General features: G+C 44.5%; 1 protein-coding gene across 6 annotated transcripts in view; it reads left to right on the top strand.

Moving 5' to 3' along the window:
• IQSEC3 (IQ motif and Sec7 domain ArfGEF 3) overlaps positions 1–15,764 on the top strand; it is a 102,454-nt gene that overhangs the window by 72,293 nt on the left and 14,397 nt on the right. For all 6 annotated transcript variants that reach the window (XM_052667503.1, XM_052667504.1, XM_052667508.1 and 3 more), the window contains 3 exons: positions 2,152–2,313; positions 14,218–14,340; positions 14,965–15,131. In XM_052667503.1, coding sequence (XP_052523463.1) covers positions 2,152–2,313; positions 14,218–14,340; positions 14,965–15,131 — 452 coding nt within the window. The remainder of the gene's footprint in view (positions 1–2,151; positions 2,314–14,217; positions 14,341–14,964; positions 15,132–15,764) is intronic.

Raw genomic sequence — 15,764 nt, 5'->3', positions numbered from 1 at the left:
CTTGCTTTGTGTGTTCCATTCCTTACGAAATCTGCATGTCTATGCCAGTCTGTATTAGAACTGTTTCCTGGCCACATCCAGCTCCCATCTCCTCTGGAACTAATCCACAGTCAGCCCAATGTCTTTGGAGTCACATCAGTGACTGAGGTCTTGCCTTGAACATTACATTGGCTCTAGGACTAAAATATGCACATGGAGGTATGTTTTTTTGAATCTCTGCTACTTACCTTGACTTCACCCATGGCCATTTAACCATTGCATTTAGCTGAGAACTTTGCCTGTGCTCTTCAAAGGTGAAGCTGGAGATCTATATGATGATATAGAAGGTATTCTGTTTTTCCTTTAGCAAATCCTAGGTTTTCAGTGTTAGATCTTGCATCTCTCCTATTTGTAAATTTAATGGGCTGACTTGTTCTCCCAGACACTCTTCTTGACAATGCTACTCTGCCCAGGATGTTTTCTATGTGACATGACAGAGTAAGCAGAAATATCTTCAACCCAACTTCTGTTAATACAACCATGAGGCCTCTGTATGGTGCAGGGCATTCTCCTGAATGCTGATCCCCTTATAGCTAGACATATGTTGCTCACCCACATCCTTCACCACCTGATAGTGTCACACTCTGTGCCTGTCATAGCATGCATTCACATGCTCAGAGATCTCATCCCATCCTTTCTTCACCCCAGAAAACAGCCTGAGTAAACCTGGCCCTTTATCCATGACAAAGATCCCTGAATTTGGGTTAATGGTGGAAGTATGTTTTCCTTTCCTATCCTTCATGAGGATGCTACCTCTCCCTGTTCACCAGCTCAGAGAATGAAAGGAACGTGGAAATCCTCCACATTACATGAGTTCCCCTCAGCAAAAGTGCATCATGACTGAGGCCCTTCAGTGGCACAGTCTGAGGTACAGGAAGAAACTCTGCTACACGATGCACACACATGCACTCATTCCAGTGTGTACTGTGGGACAGGCACCCCCATAGACTCAAAGCTGCTGCCAGGTTTCATAGAGGCTTGTATGCTTACAGGATACGTAAGGAGAAAGGCAAAATGCATGGACATGATGGTCTCCTAGGAAAATGTATGATGCAGGAGAAATCTGCACACACAGGGGATATACGCACACATGAAAACGTGTACTTGTAGAGGCACACAGTTACCCCCCAAGATGTGTGCACAGATGCTGGCACACCACTGTGTAGAACAGCACTCCCACAGACAGGCAGCTGGGCTCACTCACACCCAGCCTGATCTCAGAGGGGGCTCACAGTCAGAGGGGGAGAAAAACCCTCTGTGCTCTGTCTTGGAGCTGCATACAGCTCTCTTCCAGCTCTGACAAGGCATTCTCCAGGTGCATGCTCTCATCCACCCACACTCGCAGATTTGTGCCGGAGGGGGGAAATCAATAGAGAAGGGAGGAACAACACAGCTACTGGTGGGGGAAGTGGAGGAAGGGATAATGCAAATATGAGAATGGGATTTCTATTCAGGCAGCCAGCAGTAGACTCAAGTGAGGAAGGCAGAAGCGTCACTCAACACCAAGCAGTAAAAATGCATGAAAAAAGAAAATGAATTTTTAATTACAGAAAAAAAAGTTCCCCATCTTTGGTTAGTTCCCCCTCTGTGTCTTGAGCCTCATTTGCCCATAGCCCAGGGAAGCAGTGCCTCCTAACTCTCTTCACAGTCACCTTTTTCCCTTTGCAATTGTCTGTCCTACATGAAGTGTAACCCCAGCTTTCTGAAATGGTAACAAAGGGTCATATTTAGGCACCCTAAACAAGCTAAGCTGGAGTAGGTACAGTGCAACAGATTTTGATCCTGAAGGAGAGGGATGGCAGGAGAGAGTCACTGGTGAGCAGCAAGATCCTTTGTGGCAAGAGGCACTTACATCTCCTCCAGACAACAGCAGGGGCTGCAGGTGACACAGTGGCTCCCATGACATCTGTATGCACTCATCAGCAGCTCAGGAGAACTCTCACAAGTCTATTCCCTGCTTGCACCAGTCCCATCCCTGTCACATACATGAACTCATAGGAGCCCATGTGCCTACTGAGGGCAGCGTTACTGGCACAACAGATGATGAGCCAGGGGTATTGATGTCCCAGAGAGTTCATGCCAACTCAGCATATTTTTGTCCTTCCTTTTCAGAAACCCAGACAAAGGGATCCAGTTCCTGATCTCCCGGGGCTTCATCCCAGACACTCCTATTGGGGTGGCACACTTCCTGCTCCAGCGGAAGGGCCTCAGCCGCCAGATGATTGGGGAGTTCCTGGGCAACAGCAAAAAACAGTTCAACAGGGATGTCCTGGAGTAAGTATGGAGAACTCTCCCTCTCCTTCCTGCCCTTTTACGGAGTTACCAGCCCACCCTGCCCTGCTTGCACCAGCAAGCAATCTGTCCTCCGTGCCCCTCCATTCCTGTGGGAACTTCACCACCATTTCCACTTCCATTTTGGTGCCTCTCATTGCATTTCCCAGCAATGTGTTTGCCTCTCTGTATCATTTCAATTTCTCCTTCCCAAAGGGCCTGCTATCATCCAGCTGGAGTTCAGCACCACAGGGGGTAAGACTAGTGACGCCAGGAGATTTTGTGTCTGAAGAACTCCGTGACTCATGTCTCACCCCATCTAAACAAAGCGCTCCTGATGCTTTCTAGGAAGTGCTGAGAGAAGCAGAGGAGAAAAAGCATTTGCTCCTCGCTGTGAAACCAGCAGGAAACAGCAAATGCTGTCTATGCACATGGCTCTTTTGCTGTCCAGGTCTGTAATGGGTGGGCTTTTCAAGCATTCCAGCTGCTCGATAGGAAAATAAGAGGGCATCTGGTCCTGTAGGTGGTAATGAAGAAGCCTACACATAGAAACCTGCTACTAATTAGTTTACTCTGTAGTCACAGAGCATTGAGGAATATCCTCACTCCAAAAACTCTGGTGGACCGAGCTGTCTTTTCAAGACAAGATCTTGAGTTTCCTGCCCTCTTCTTTTCAGTAGCTGCTTTTGCTGGATTACTCCCTTCAGTTCACTCACTGTGGTTTCCTCCTGTTCGCACAAGGAGGCATCTCTCAGCCTACATCTCTCTTCTTTTTCAAGCCTTGCAATTTGGGCTACAAAATCCTTGGAACACCTAAGACCTATGTATGCTACCTCAGTGTCTGCCTATTGCCTCGCCTTTCATGTTGCTAAATATTGCTAACTTGTTATCCCCCTACTGTGAGCATCACAGGAGCAGAGCAGAAATGTTTGGCAGAAAAGCATATTACCCGTTTTTCTGAACGTTGCCCAAGATGACAGGCTCTCTGCAAAGATGATCTTGGGGAACTGAGATGGACCTTAATTTCCTGTGTGGCTGTGATCTACTTCTTGCCATACAGATGAGGGAGAAGGAGAAAGCACAGCTCTGCGTGGTATAAAGTAGTGGCATAATGCTTCTGCCACCCTGAGAGTCAATGCAGTAAAGACAGAGGGGGAGTTTTCACCAGAGTGTAAATGCAAGTGCTGCCATGCATGGTAATGTGACATGTGTAGTCATGGCGCAACAAGCTTGTTCAAAGACCTGTTTCCAGAGATGATCAGCACTCAACTGGGTCTTTCTTTCATTAGGCAATAGCACAGTTCTTAGTGAGAGCTGCCTTTCTGTAAGGCACGGTCCTTTGTATTGCATCCATTGTAATATTTTCCCAGTCTCCAAAATGATAACTCGTTTTACAGTGGCTTATCTTGAAGCAAGCCAAAGAGAAAACGTAAATCCAACACACACACCATTCCTACTCCTGGAAAAAAATAATTGAATCATCATAGAATCATAGAATAATTTGAGTTGAATGCACATTAAGGTTCATCAAGTTCCAACTCCCCTCATGGATACAAGGCTGCTATCCAGTAGATCAGTCTGCCCAGGCCCCATCCAGATGGGCCTTGAACACCTCCAGGGATGGTGCATCCACAGCTTCTCTGCCCAAGCTGTTCCAGTGCCTCATCAAACTCATGGTAAATAATTTCTTTCTAATATCTATTATCAAGCTAACCTCTTTCTGTTTAAAGCCATTACCTTTTGTCCTATCACTACAATCCCTGGTAAAGAGTCCCTCTCCATCTTTCCTGTAGGACCACTTTAAATACTAGGAGATCACAATGACATCTCCCTGGCACCTTCCCTTTTCCAGACTAAATAACTCCAGCTCTCAGCCTGTCTTAATATGAGAGGTGCTCCAGTCCTCTGTCCATCGTCATGGCCTTCTCTGGAATCACTCCAGCAGGTCCATTCCCTTATGCTGAGGACTCCAGAGCTGAATGCAGTACTGCAGGTGGAGAGTATGCCAGTTCAGCATGCAAATCTGGGCCCAAATTTAAAACTCCATTCCTGATGCAACTGCTGCTGCCTGTTGCTGCCCATTCCTGACCTTTGATCCAGCCCTATTTTTAATATGCTGCATGGGTATTGATTAGAACAGCAATGAAACACGTATTGTCTCCAGTTTCTTCATGCCGAGAGCTACAATTAAAAGTAATTGCCTCTTTTTCTCCAGCAATGTGTGGGCTGCTTCCCCTGACAGATACACTGCTGAAGTCCAAAGCCTGCTTCTGCACAGGCAGCCTCTGCAGTAGCAATAGGCAAGCATTTCTTTGTAGTCCTACATTCAATTCCTGCAAATGACCACGTTCTTCCAGTTCATGTGCAACTATAGGTTGTGTCAGCAGCACCTGGTAACAGTCTGTATTACAAAGCTTGATGTCAGTCTCCCAGTCTCAATGTCCAGGAACTGCTGTGATATAGTTGCTTGTATTGTCTCTGAATGTTGCAGGAGAGCTATTAAAGCATGTGGCCATACTCTGTCATTACTCTCTGTTTCCACTGTACCTCTCAATGTAGCACTCCAACCACATTATGAAGGAGTGTCCCTACTGTCCTACTTACAGATGGAGGAAGCAAAGCTCAGAAGTGGGAAGTGAGCTGTTAAGGTTGTACATATCTTTAAGCAGCTGAATCTAATTTTGGAGTTCAGAGCTGTACCTGATTGCTTCAAACAACTGATAAATTGCTGACTCATATTCCTTAAAGACAAATGTAAAAGCAGACATAAAAAATACACAAAATGTTCTGCAACAGAAAAGAAAGAAAGATTGCCAAATAATTCAGCTAGTTGCAGCTGTGCTGTTTGCTTGTGTATCAATTTTGAGCTTCTAGATAGCGGTGGCTGGGGGGTTTTGCAAGCAAAATTTTGTCAGCTCTTGTGAAAGCTGTCTGGTCAGTAGCTGCACACACAACAGTGTGGCATGCATGGAAACAAGGTGTTGCTGGAACAAAATCTCACACAGGATTATCATCCTGGATATTTTTCCTGTCTGTGCATGAGGATGAAGAGGGCTGGCAGGGTATGAGAGTATGATGGCATTTTCCAGTGCTGATGGGCTGGTCTGAGCTGTTTGCATGTGAGCATGAGGCAACTCAAAGACATTCTAGCATTTTAGGACTGGCTAAGACCTCGTCTGGTTCCTTGTTCCACTGGTGTGACTAAGGAACAGCTCCCATCAAGTTAGCTCAGGAACACTGCACAGACTGGGACAGGTTGGTCTTTCAGTCCCCATGCTTAACAAGCCAGTATTAGGAGACATGGTATTCCCTGGAGAGCACATGGCAATCAGGATAGCCTTTACACAGCTTTTGTATGGTTTGCCCAGTTCCACTCCCATTTCTGTGGCCCGACTGACCCTTCAGTTCCTTGGCATTCTTGGTCCTGACAAGCTCCAATGCCTGGTTAGAATGGCCATTGGTAGGCACTGACCACCTGCATTGAATGAACCTGTGTGCAGGGGGAGTCAATTCTGCTCCTTCACATCCCAGACGTGGCCTTGGAGCCTTTCTGGACCATTCTATCCCTCCCCAGAGCAATTTCAATTATTGATGTCATTTGCTGTGTTAGTTTAGCTTCCACTCGATGTGAAAACTTGTGTTAGAAATGTGTACTGTAAGCATTGTTTCAATTGCAGGTTGAATTAACCCAAGTGCATAAATAAACAATGAAGCAGCTTTTAAAACATCCGCAAAAGTCTCCAGCTCCATTGTGCATTTGGATACTGGGTAGAGCTGCCCAGGTTATAAATTCCAGACTCATCTCTAAGTCCAGCCATAAGTCAATACTCTGCAAACTTCTCTTGGCTTCCATGGCTATCTGAGCTAAGCTATATGGCAAACAAGTCAACCACTGTCTGTTCTTAGAGTCAGGTAGAAGAATTCAGAAGTATACTTTATAACTTATACAGTTAACTTTTACACTTAACTTATACAGTTGAGCTTGGTGCTGTGAAGAGGATCCCTCTTTACTGCCTATGTAGTGAATCCAAAACTCCAAAAATGCATCATACTGGTTGCAAAGCCTCCTAGGCATGGTGAAGGGTGAATGAGGATAAACTTAGTATGAGACTTCAGCCCTTTGGTTTGCTATTTTGCCTTCTCACATCTGCATATCCAACTACTAGAAGTCTTTAAATTACATTCTTCCTTCCATCCTCCTATTTCTTCTTTCAACCTTTAACTGTTTTTCTTGGAACCCAGAAAATATATCTGGATACCTCACAGGTAATTATACACACTAACCAGAGGAATGAGGGAGAGAGTAGGGGATTTTTGAGAGTATCTAACTGTAATTGGCACTCATCCTTTGATAACACTGAACTGCTCACTCCTCTTTTGTTAGAGAGGTGAAATATGTCATTTCCTCTTGCAAACAAGGCTTCAATCTTTAAGAGCAGGATTTATCTCCCCTATTGTTAACCACCACCAAGTTTAGTGTCATCTATCAATTTATGAATCCCTGTAGTCAATGGAGAGTCACAGATTCCTCAAGAGTGCCATTTTTCTCTTTATGCCTGTTTTGCCTGGACATCTAGCCTTTAAACATTTTATGTTACAGGGTTAAATCCCATCTGTAGCCAATTTTAAGCATCTGACAGAAAGATCCAGCACTCCACAGTAAGATCCAGCTTCTTCTCAGGAGAATCTGCTTCTACAACCTGCCTGCAGCAAGCTGGGACCTGTTTGAGGGTTTCAGCATCTGTCAGTCCAGGAAATACAGCTGAGTAGATGGAGCGTGGTCCATTCAAACTCTGTTCTGGTATTGGACAGTTTTCATCAAATCTACTTGTCAAATGTGACAGAAAAATCATATTGTTACTTTGAAAAAGTCAGGGCCAGTGCATACATTTCTAATGAGGTACAGCATCATTCTTACATCTTTCCTTTAATCCTTTCTTTTGTATTGCATACTCAGATGCATTGTTTATTTGTTTGTGTGCACCCTTAACCCTGTGTTTATTTGTTGCTTTTGTTCTCTTTCATTCATCCTTCCCTTCTCTTTAGTTCATTGTTCTCCTCCACCTGTTTCTGACTCAGGAACTGCTTCCATTTATAGTTCATTCATGAGCAAGATAATGTGCGTGGTGTCGTGAATTGAGTCAGCTATGCTGCTGGTGTTAGATGGTTTATACTCAGGTCATGGGACCTGGATGTGCAGAAGTGGCTGTCCTGGTGCATTTCCTGTCAGAAAAGACAGGTGCAGGGATTGAAGAAGAGGGGACAGTGTGCTGGACTGGGGGCTTGTTCCTGTTAGACTGTAAGTTACTGTTAGACACACTCTCCTTGTTGGTGAGCAGCATTCCTGTCTGTCAAGCCAGTAGTGTCTTCTCTTTCTCTCATGGGAAGTCAGAGAGAAAGAAAAACTGCTCTTAGGAGTATAAAAGCAGAGATGGAAACCCAGCTAAGAGGCTGTCTTTTAAAGAAGTGTTAGCTTCCTTTGACTGGCAGAGTGAACTTGACAGGTTAGCCCCAAACTAGCCTATCTTCCCCTTCTCACTGAGGACATTAGAGAGGATCAATAGGGGACTTGTATTACGGGAGGATTTGAGCAGCACAGTGCTGCTGCTTGTGCTGAGGAGCAGTAGATAATGATGCAGTGGAAACAGAGAACAGAGAGGAGAACATGTTAGTCAGTTCTGACCTCCTGCTGCAAGCAGAGCTGTGGCACAGATCAGAATTGTGAACAAGAGTGACTTTCCCATGACAAGCTGCAAGGGCTAAAAGTAAAGCTTGAACTTACTTGGATGCCTAGGGAAATGGTTTGCCCTTGTATTAAAGCTCTTAATGTCTCCTGGAGGGTGAAGAAGTCTAGGGAGTGTCTTGTCCTGCATGGCCAAAGTGTCCAGAGAGGAAACAACTTTCCACTTTGGAATACAGCTATGTCACAAGGCATGGCAGCACTTTTTCACTATGCACAAGTAAGTACCAACAGTCCTGGCAGGGCAAGTAGGCATGGCTGCCCCAGAGAAGAACAGGCAGTACACGTAATGTTGTACCACCTAGAAAGGGGGTGCAGGCCATGATCTCCATTGTAGAGACAACTCTAACATGAGGATGGCAGGAAGAGGTGCTGTGTGGAGGGCAGGACTGGGACACAAGCCCTTGCCTGCTTGTGCAAGGAAGCAAAGAGCCCTGCTTGCTTTTCTTACTGTGGGCCTTAGCAAACACCTGCAGGGGCAGTGTCCTCCAAGGGAGCTGATCTCTCCCTCTGCAGTACACCCTAAGCCTGGTTTGTCTTCAGAAAGAGCACAGGGATGCTGAGAAAAGGCATGTTTTTTATTAGTATTTCTGTGCCTTGTCTTAAACTTTCCACCTGGCTGCCTCCCTCTGTGTCCCATCCCTGAGCATGGGCTGCAGGTTCATTACAGATGCTTTTAGTTGCAGCCCAGCTCATGCTACATTGTCACCTGAGTGGAAAAGCTGGAAAATAGGTCATTACGCATGGGTGAGCAGATTCCAGCCCCACACGATACAGCTGCTTCCTGCCTTCTCTGAATCTTTTTGCCACAAGGCTTTTTTGTCATGCTTAGCCCTGTGCTAAATCCTCACAGCCCTGATGTCTCTGTGTCCACCAACTTTTGGGGGGGAATCATGTCTTGTAGCCTAGGAGGCAGCACAGTACCATGGATGTATCAATGGGGCAAAATGACGCGAAGAGGATCTCCCTCTTTGATCCCATCACCTGACACCACGAATGCAATTCTCTGCAGTTATAAGGTGCCTGGCTGCTTTATGCATTGAGGCAGACCAAGCTCTTCATGAATAGAGGAGCCCCACCTGGTTCATGAGCAAGGTGTCAGCACCTTTCCTGCTCACTTCAGCAACATGAAGCAAAGGTCCAAAGTCCTCCTAAGAGGAGGAGATTTTGTAAGGCAATTACTCCACTCCTGCTTTGTTGTCCTTTGGACCTCCTAGTTGTCTAGGAATAGGCATCTCACAGGCATGCTGCTGTTTGTGCTAGATTTAGCATATACACATAAGTTGCAGTTTTATTTCTTGGACACAGGGAGCCATCTCTGTGTAATCTATCTCTTCATGATCTCTTCATGATGGTGTGGTGAGCGGTCTGCCCAAGTAGAGGTGGACACACTTCCATCAAGATGTCCTCTGGAGATGGATCCACCTCCATGGGCTCAATGTCACTGCCTCTTTCCACCAGCTGCCTCTTCTCGAAAGGCAGATGTTTCATCCTCTGTCCTCAAAGGAAAACTTCTTGTGTATCTCACACAGAGAAAGAACACCACTGGCAGTGTTGGCTCAGTGACTGGTATTCTGGATGCAAGGTCCTCGTATTTACAGGGCTTGGAAAAGAAGGTGACCATGGCTATGGGATTCTGAGTTTCCCGTGGTGACCAAAACATGATAGTTGGGCAATGGGACCCATGGCACTTTCTGTGAGATAGTTGCAGGAATGTACCAAGAGGTTTGAGTAAGGGGGATTCTCAGCTACCCTGCAGATGCCTGGAGTGGAGCCATCCAGGTGCCTGAGAGTAGCAGAGAGGGGACAAAGCATACTGACACTCCACAGACAGCTAAAGAGGATGCAGTTTTTAAAACCGTTGAGTTTCAAGAGTTGTGTCCAGCTGTCCTTTCCCAGGAGGTGGCATCTCTTCTGCCCTGATCCCCAAAGGACAGGAGTGGGGAGGAGAGAACCTGATGTCCTCCTCTGGGTGGGGTTTGCTATCCTCAGCCTGTTTTCTCCCTTACCACAGAATGGGGAGTTGAAGGTGAAGCCAGGTCCTCCACGGATATCAATTGTGCCTCTTCATAAGTAGTTTAGGCAAACTCCATCTCTGCAATCTCTGAAATAGAGATCTTGAAAAGAGGGCTTAGGTACAGAGGCAGAGCTATGTAGGTGGCTGTCCTCCATCAGTTAACCCCTATGCACCTCTAGCAACATGAAAGTGTTCATATTGTAACTTTAGGTGAATAGGAAAGGGAGATGTTTGTTTCCTCTACAGTGATTAAACTACAAATGATGTGCCAAGAAAATGTACAGACTGTTGTTGAACAAAGAGCTAAGCCAGTTGTACTCATATTTCCGTTGATGGCTTTCTGTACCTATGCTGACATTGTACCAGGTGATCCCACTGTGTCCCTTTTTCCTCATTGTTTCCAGTTTTTTGCTTTCACGTCTTGTATAGATGCAGGAGGTAGAACCAACTGTTAAGCTTTAAGCTGTTCAGTGGACTAATGGGGGCAGGTGTAACCTCTCATCTAATTCATGGATTTCCTTTGGCTGATACCATTTTGAGAAGGCCTATAGTGCAGATGACACATTTAAAGAATTGATTGTTGGTTCTGTGAATTTGATTCATTCAATCAAGCTTATTTAAATTTGAATACCCTGGGGAGGATGGAGACCTCCAGCCTTTCTTGGCACTAGTTCCATGTCTGAGCACCCTTGGTGGCAGTCTTTTCCTTTTGCCTAACTGGCAGTTGTCCATGTTTCCAGCATGAGTCTGATGCTTCTCATCCTTCTACCACTGAGCACTTGTGTGAAAAGCCAGGCTTCATGTTCCGTGCTCCCAGTAGGCAGCTGTAGTCAACAATCAAATTCTCCCTGAGCCTTCTTAGAGCTAACCAAAGGTTGTTCCCTGACGCTGCCCTGGGATGCCATGCATCCTTTATCCCTCCTCTGCCCTGAGAGCATGGGATGGCCCATGACATATAAAATGTAGAAGTGATGAACCCTGCTGTTCGTTTCAGCTTTGCCTATCCAGGTCAGGAACAAGCCTCAGAAATGACCTACGGTTTTAGGTATATTTCCAAGCTGCTACTCTGTTTTTGAGCTTGTGTTGTGCTACTGGTCATATGTTCTTTTATAAACAGGCTGTTCTTCAACTAGTCCTATGCAGTTCCTGGTATTGCCTTCCCAAAAACGTTACAGAATCTAACCTGAGAATTTTCATCTTGCTCTGTCCTTTAGTACAACCTAAGAATAATATCAGAGCCTGTATTAGCTTGATGCATTACTTACTATGTCCTTTTTCCAGCAAGGGGATGTAGACTGTACGGCAGATGTTAGGAATCTTTTCTGGTTAGCTGAATGGGCAACATCAACAATATGAGGGCTGCTTGAAACTAATGCCTCCGATTTTATTCTGTTGGCCCATGATGCCTGAGGCAGATGTTGCTGGTGTGGCAGTAGAGGTTGAACCTTCCCCCAGTATTCCGTTACACTTTGTTGCTGTGTGACAGATGGCAGCGGAAGGGTGGTCTGAAAAGATGATGTTGACATTAAAGTGAATGAAGCAAAGGTGTGGAAATGATTCTACCTGCTTGAATTTGAAAATAACTATAAACAAGTGACTTGCCCTACTTGTCCTATGAGACAAGAGCATTGACTTTATTATTTGTGATTCAGACTTGAAAGAAAAGATGTGTTAGACCATACTGTGTGAAAGGGGAAGGATTAATCAGTAAGGAAGGAAAAGATACAATTTAATTATGGTGGATTGGTCTACTAGCATGACTTCAGCAGGTTTTTAAGGTATGTGCAAGGACTCTTGCTTTCACTTTGTCTGGAAGCAGATAGTAGTAGCAAAATCATCGGAGTCAATGCTGAGAAACATCATGTATCAGAAAAGATTAAAAAATAATAACAGAATTCCAACTACAGAGATGTTTGCAGCTGTGAACACAATAATGACTAACCAGAGAAAAATTTTTCTTACTATCAAAGACAAATTCCAAGAAGCAGAATGCCTTGATGTCAACCCAAGGGACAAGTGAATGCAAGTATGAGAAAAATAAGAATAACAAAGGAAAGGGGCAGTAGAAAGAGTTTTCACTGCTGCCAGAATCAATTTGCAAGTGTTTCTGCAGTTCACCTCTTGGAGAGGAAAATGAAGTTTTTGTGTAAGATTTCCTGTGAGAGTGGCCCCATTGATTCTCTGCCCTTGCTCTTGACTAGTTGTTTCTACACTTTGATTCTGGAACTTGTGTGAGTAAGGAGTCCGTGTTTCTGGTTTGAGATTATAGCTGCTCCATAGAAGATAGCGAGCACTCTGAACACCCCAAGTTCAGACAGAGCTTTTGGTAAGGTGTTCTGTGGGTGTCATTCCAGTTAAGCAATGATATCTCAGCTCTTGAATGGACAGGGGAATGCAAGAAGGAAAAGACCTATCTGAGCATTCGAATCTTACATCTGAGACATTCACACAATAATTTTTTGTTCTAGCAAGGCTGCTGTTGTGACATTCAACAGCCTAGTTCACAAAATACTGCCCAACAGCCTACAGCAAACTGCAGAACTATAGAAAAGAGTAATAGCAAAATAGGTAGGACATCACAGAAAGAAAGCAGAAGAATCTGATTACAGCATACGTTTTTATTAGCAAAAGCATGCTTGGTGAAATTTCCAGATGATTCTAGAAATTGGAAGAATCCAGAAGGAAGCTCATCCCCTCTCCTTTTAATTCACTTGCCTCATCCCTCATTCTCTACATTTCTCGTGCATTCTCAGATGACCTGTCTTTTGAAAAATTTCTTCCCAGCCCTAAATTTGGGATCAGTTTACCCTTTACAAGAGAAAGCCAAACCAAATATTATACAGAAGATGAGATAAACAGGATGAAAGATAGAATAAGCAGTCAAAGGGAATGGAAGCAGAAAATGTGAAGTCACTGGATTTTAATACATTTGTGATGTCCAGGTGGTGCAATTTTACTGAATATTAGCAAGCTAGTAATTTTGCATTTAAGGAAGACTTTAAAGAAAATGGAATTTTGGCACCTGTGAATTTCTTCATCTTTCAGATACGATGTCAGATTTGAGAATTCATTTATGGGAAAAAATAATAGCAGACAAGAAGGTAAATGGTACGTACTAGCACCAGTGGAGAATAGATTAATTCTGTCTTTCTTTGATAAATAATTGGTTTTCTAGACAAGGAACATACAGAAGATAATTCTAAACTTCAGCAAAGTATTTGACATGAGAAATGGTTAGTTGAGTGTAGAAGAGAAAGATATTAATAAAGGAATCATAAATGGGGAAGAGAATTGGCCGATGCAGACATTACTGCCTACATGCTCTACTGAAATAGGAAGATGGACTTAAAGGAGGTTATGAGGAGTTTCCTGAGCCTAGCCTTTTGGTGAATGTTTGCAGCAGAGACCTGGACACAGATGGTAGGAGTCTGCTAACAAAATGTGCTGAAACCACACAGAGAAGGTACTGTTGTTGCAAATGAAGATCAGAATATCATTCAGTAACAGTAAGAACTTGAGGATTTAACTATGAAGACAGAAAGAATGACTGTAGTAGACTTCTGAGAATAGCAGTAGGACTTTAAGATGAGAATACAAATGAGAAGCAAGAGGGTAGTGACCCCATTCTGTACAAGAACTTCCATGTCACATTTTCTTTGAGTGGCCTCTGGTCTTTACAAATGTAGTGAATACTTTTGCTGCAGCATTTGGGTAGGAGTGAAGAGTGGAGAAGAAAGTCTGGGTTGCAAATGTGGATATGTGCTTGACTGAATGGAAGGTGAGGAGAGGATGAGTACAGTGAATGCAGATAAGAGAAGGATGGATAAATGGGTGGTGAACAAGTGCACATTCTGGGAGGCAGTTAGGAATGGACAGTGTGTGAAGTATTATTGCCAGATGATAAAAGAGGCCAAAATAGACGGATTTATATCTGTATTCCTATATTGGTATATAGGAGTTTAAATATCTATATCACTATAGTTGTCTATATAACTGTACAGATATAGAAAATATCAACAAGAACACAGAGTTATTGGCCTGTTCCATGGTATCTCCCTTGGAAACTCAGCCTGGGCACCACATTGAAGGAGCCAACCTGGCATCCTGCCCAGGAGGAGGTGCTGACAAAGGCTGTGTCCACTTCCCACAGCTGCGTGGTGGACGAGATGGACTTCTCAGGCATGGAGCTGGATGAAGCGCTGCGGAAATTCCAGGCTCACATCCGTGTGCAGGGGGAGGCACAGAAGGTCGAGCGGCTAATTGAGGCTTTCAGGTAAGAAAGAGAGCCCTGTGGCCACACTGCTGCAACCAGCTGGAAGCAGAGAGCGCACCCAAGGCAGAAAACATGCAGCAGGAATGGAATGACTGACCAGGGGCCCTCCTTCTAAAAAAGCTGGTTGTGGAAGTCCTCTGTTCCACTGCCACCACAGAGACACATCTTTGATGGATGTTCAGTGGCATGAAGGGCACGAAGGGTCAGAGTGAGTCCAGCCATATTTGCCAGCAAGGGACTCCTTGTTCACTGGTGACTGGCAGGAAAAGCAGCACTGGGGCTTGCAAGGGTTCTGGGTTGTTCCCTCGTTGCATCCAGAGGAATCTTTAGCATTCCTGACTGGAGTAGATACCAATATTACCACTGCATAGTGACCCCAGATTGGTTAGTCTGTCTACTGTCATTTGCTCTTTTGGCTTCTGAAGACAAGAAAGCTGAAGTTTTAGTGGCCAGTTTCAGCTGTTGGTGGGTAAATTGGCCTTCAGAGTTCTAGCAGTTCCTTCTCTTTTGTGTGAGAGTTGGAGTGGAAGGAGAAATTTGATCCATGCATGAGGAAGTCATTGCTACACTTGAGCAGAGGACTCCAATATTCTATGTTAAGTATGTGCATCCCTCCTGCTGCAGCCAGAGGTACTGCATGTGTAATCCAGATGTGGTCCAGCAGTTTCACAACCCAGACACCATCTTCATCTTGGCCTTTGCAATCATCCTCCTCAACACGGACATGTACAGCCCCAACATCAAGCCTGACAGGAAGATGATGCTAGAGGACTTCATTCGCAATCTGAGAGGTGAGCATCCCACTTAGCTTTTTTTTTTTTTTTTGCCCTCCTGCTTCTCTAAATCCTGCCCAGGTGAAGGCAGCAAAAATCTAGCAAAGCTGCCTTTCTCCAGGACTTCTGTTACTCTCTGTAAGCCAGATTTGGAGGAGAGTTCTTTGAAATGTCCTCTACTTTGCTGGGAAAGGGGAAGATCTCTGCTTTGTTCTCTGCAGAAAGCTGCCCAGCCTCTTCACAAACTAACCATTTTCCTTGAGAGATGGTTTCATCTTTTAATGGTTTTCACTGTTTGGTAGTCCATCATATTACATTTTTCTGTTGTTCATCTCCATCCTTCCTAAACCCCGTTCGGTTATGTTTAACAAGCCCTTTCCCTCCTTGTTGCTTTAAATATACAAGCAAATTTTTCTTTTACTCAGTCTAAATCTTCTTTTTTTTAATTGCTTGCAATTGCTTGCAGTAATTGTAAGCCTGACAGAGTTCATGCATGTATTACCTCTTAGCAATTTCTAATACATCAGTTCCCCAAATCAATTTTCTTCTACTTTTCAAGGTCCTTCCTTATCTCAGTAATAGGTTGTTAAAAGCATTTCTTCAGATGTGTTCACAACATACTCCTATGGAGAATCACCGCCTCCTCCTCAT

This window comes from Tympanuchus pallidicinctus, unplaced genomic scaffold, assembly GCF_026119805.1.
Source record: "Tympanuchus pallidicinctus isolate F22 unplaced genomic scaffold, pur_lepc_1.0 scaffold8, whole genome shotgun sequence".
Taxonomy (NCBI): Eukaryota; Metazoa; Chordata; class Aves; order Galliformes; family Phasianidae; genus Tympanuchus; species Tympanuchus pallidicinctus.
This window is presented reverse-complemented; position numbering and strand designations above follow the sequence as displayed.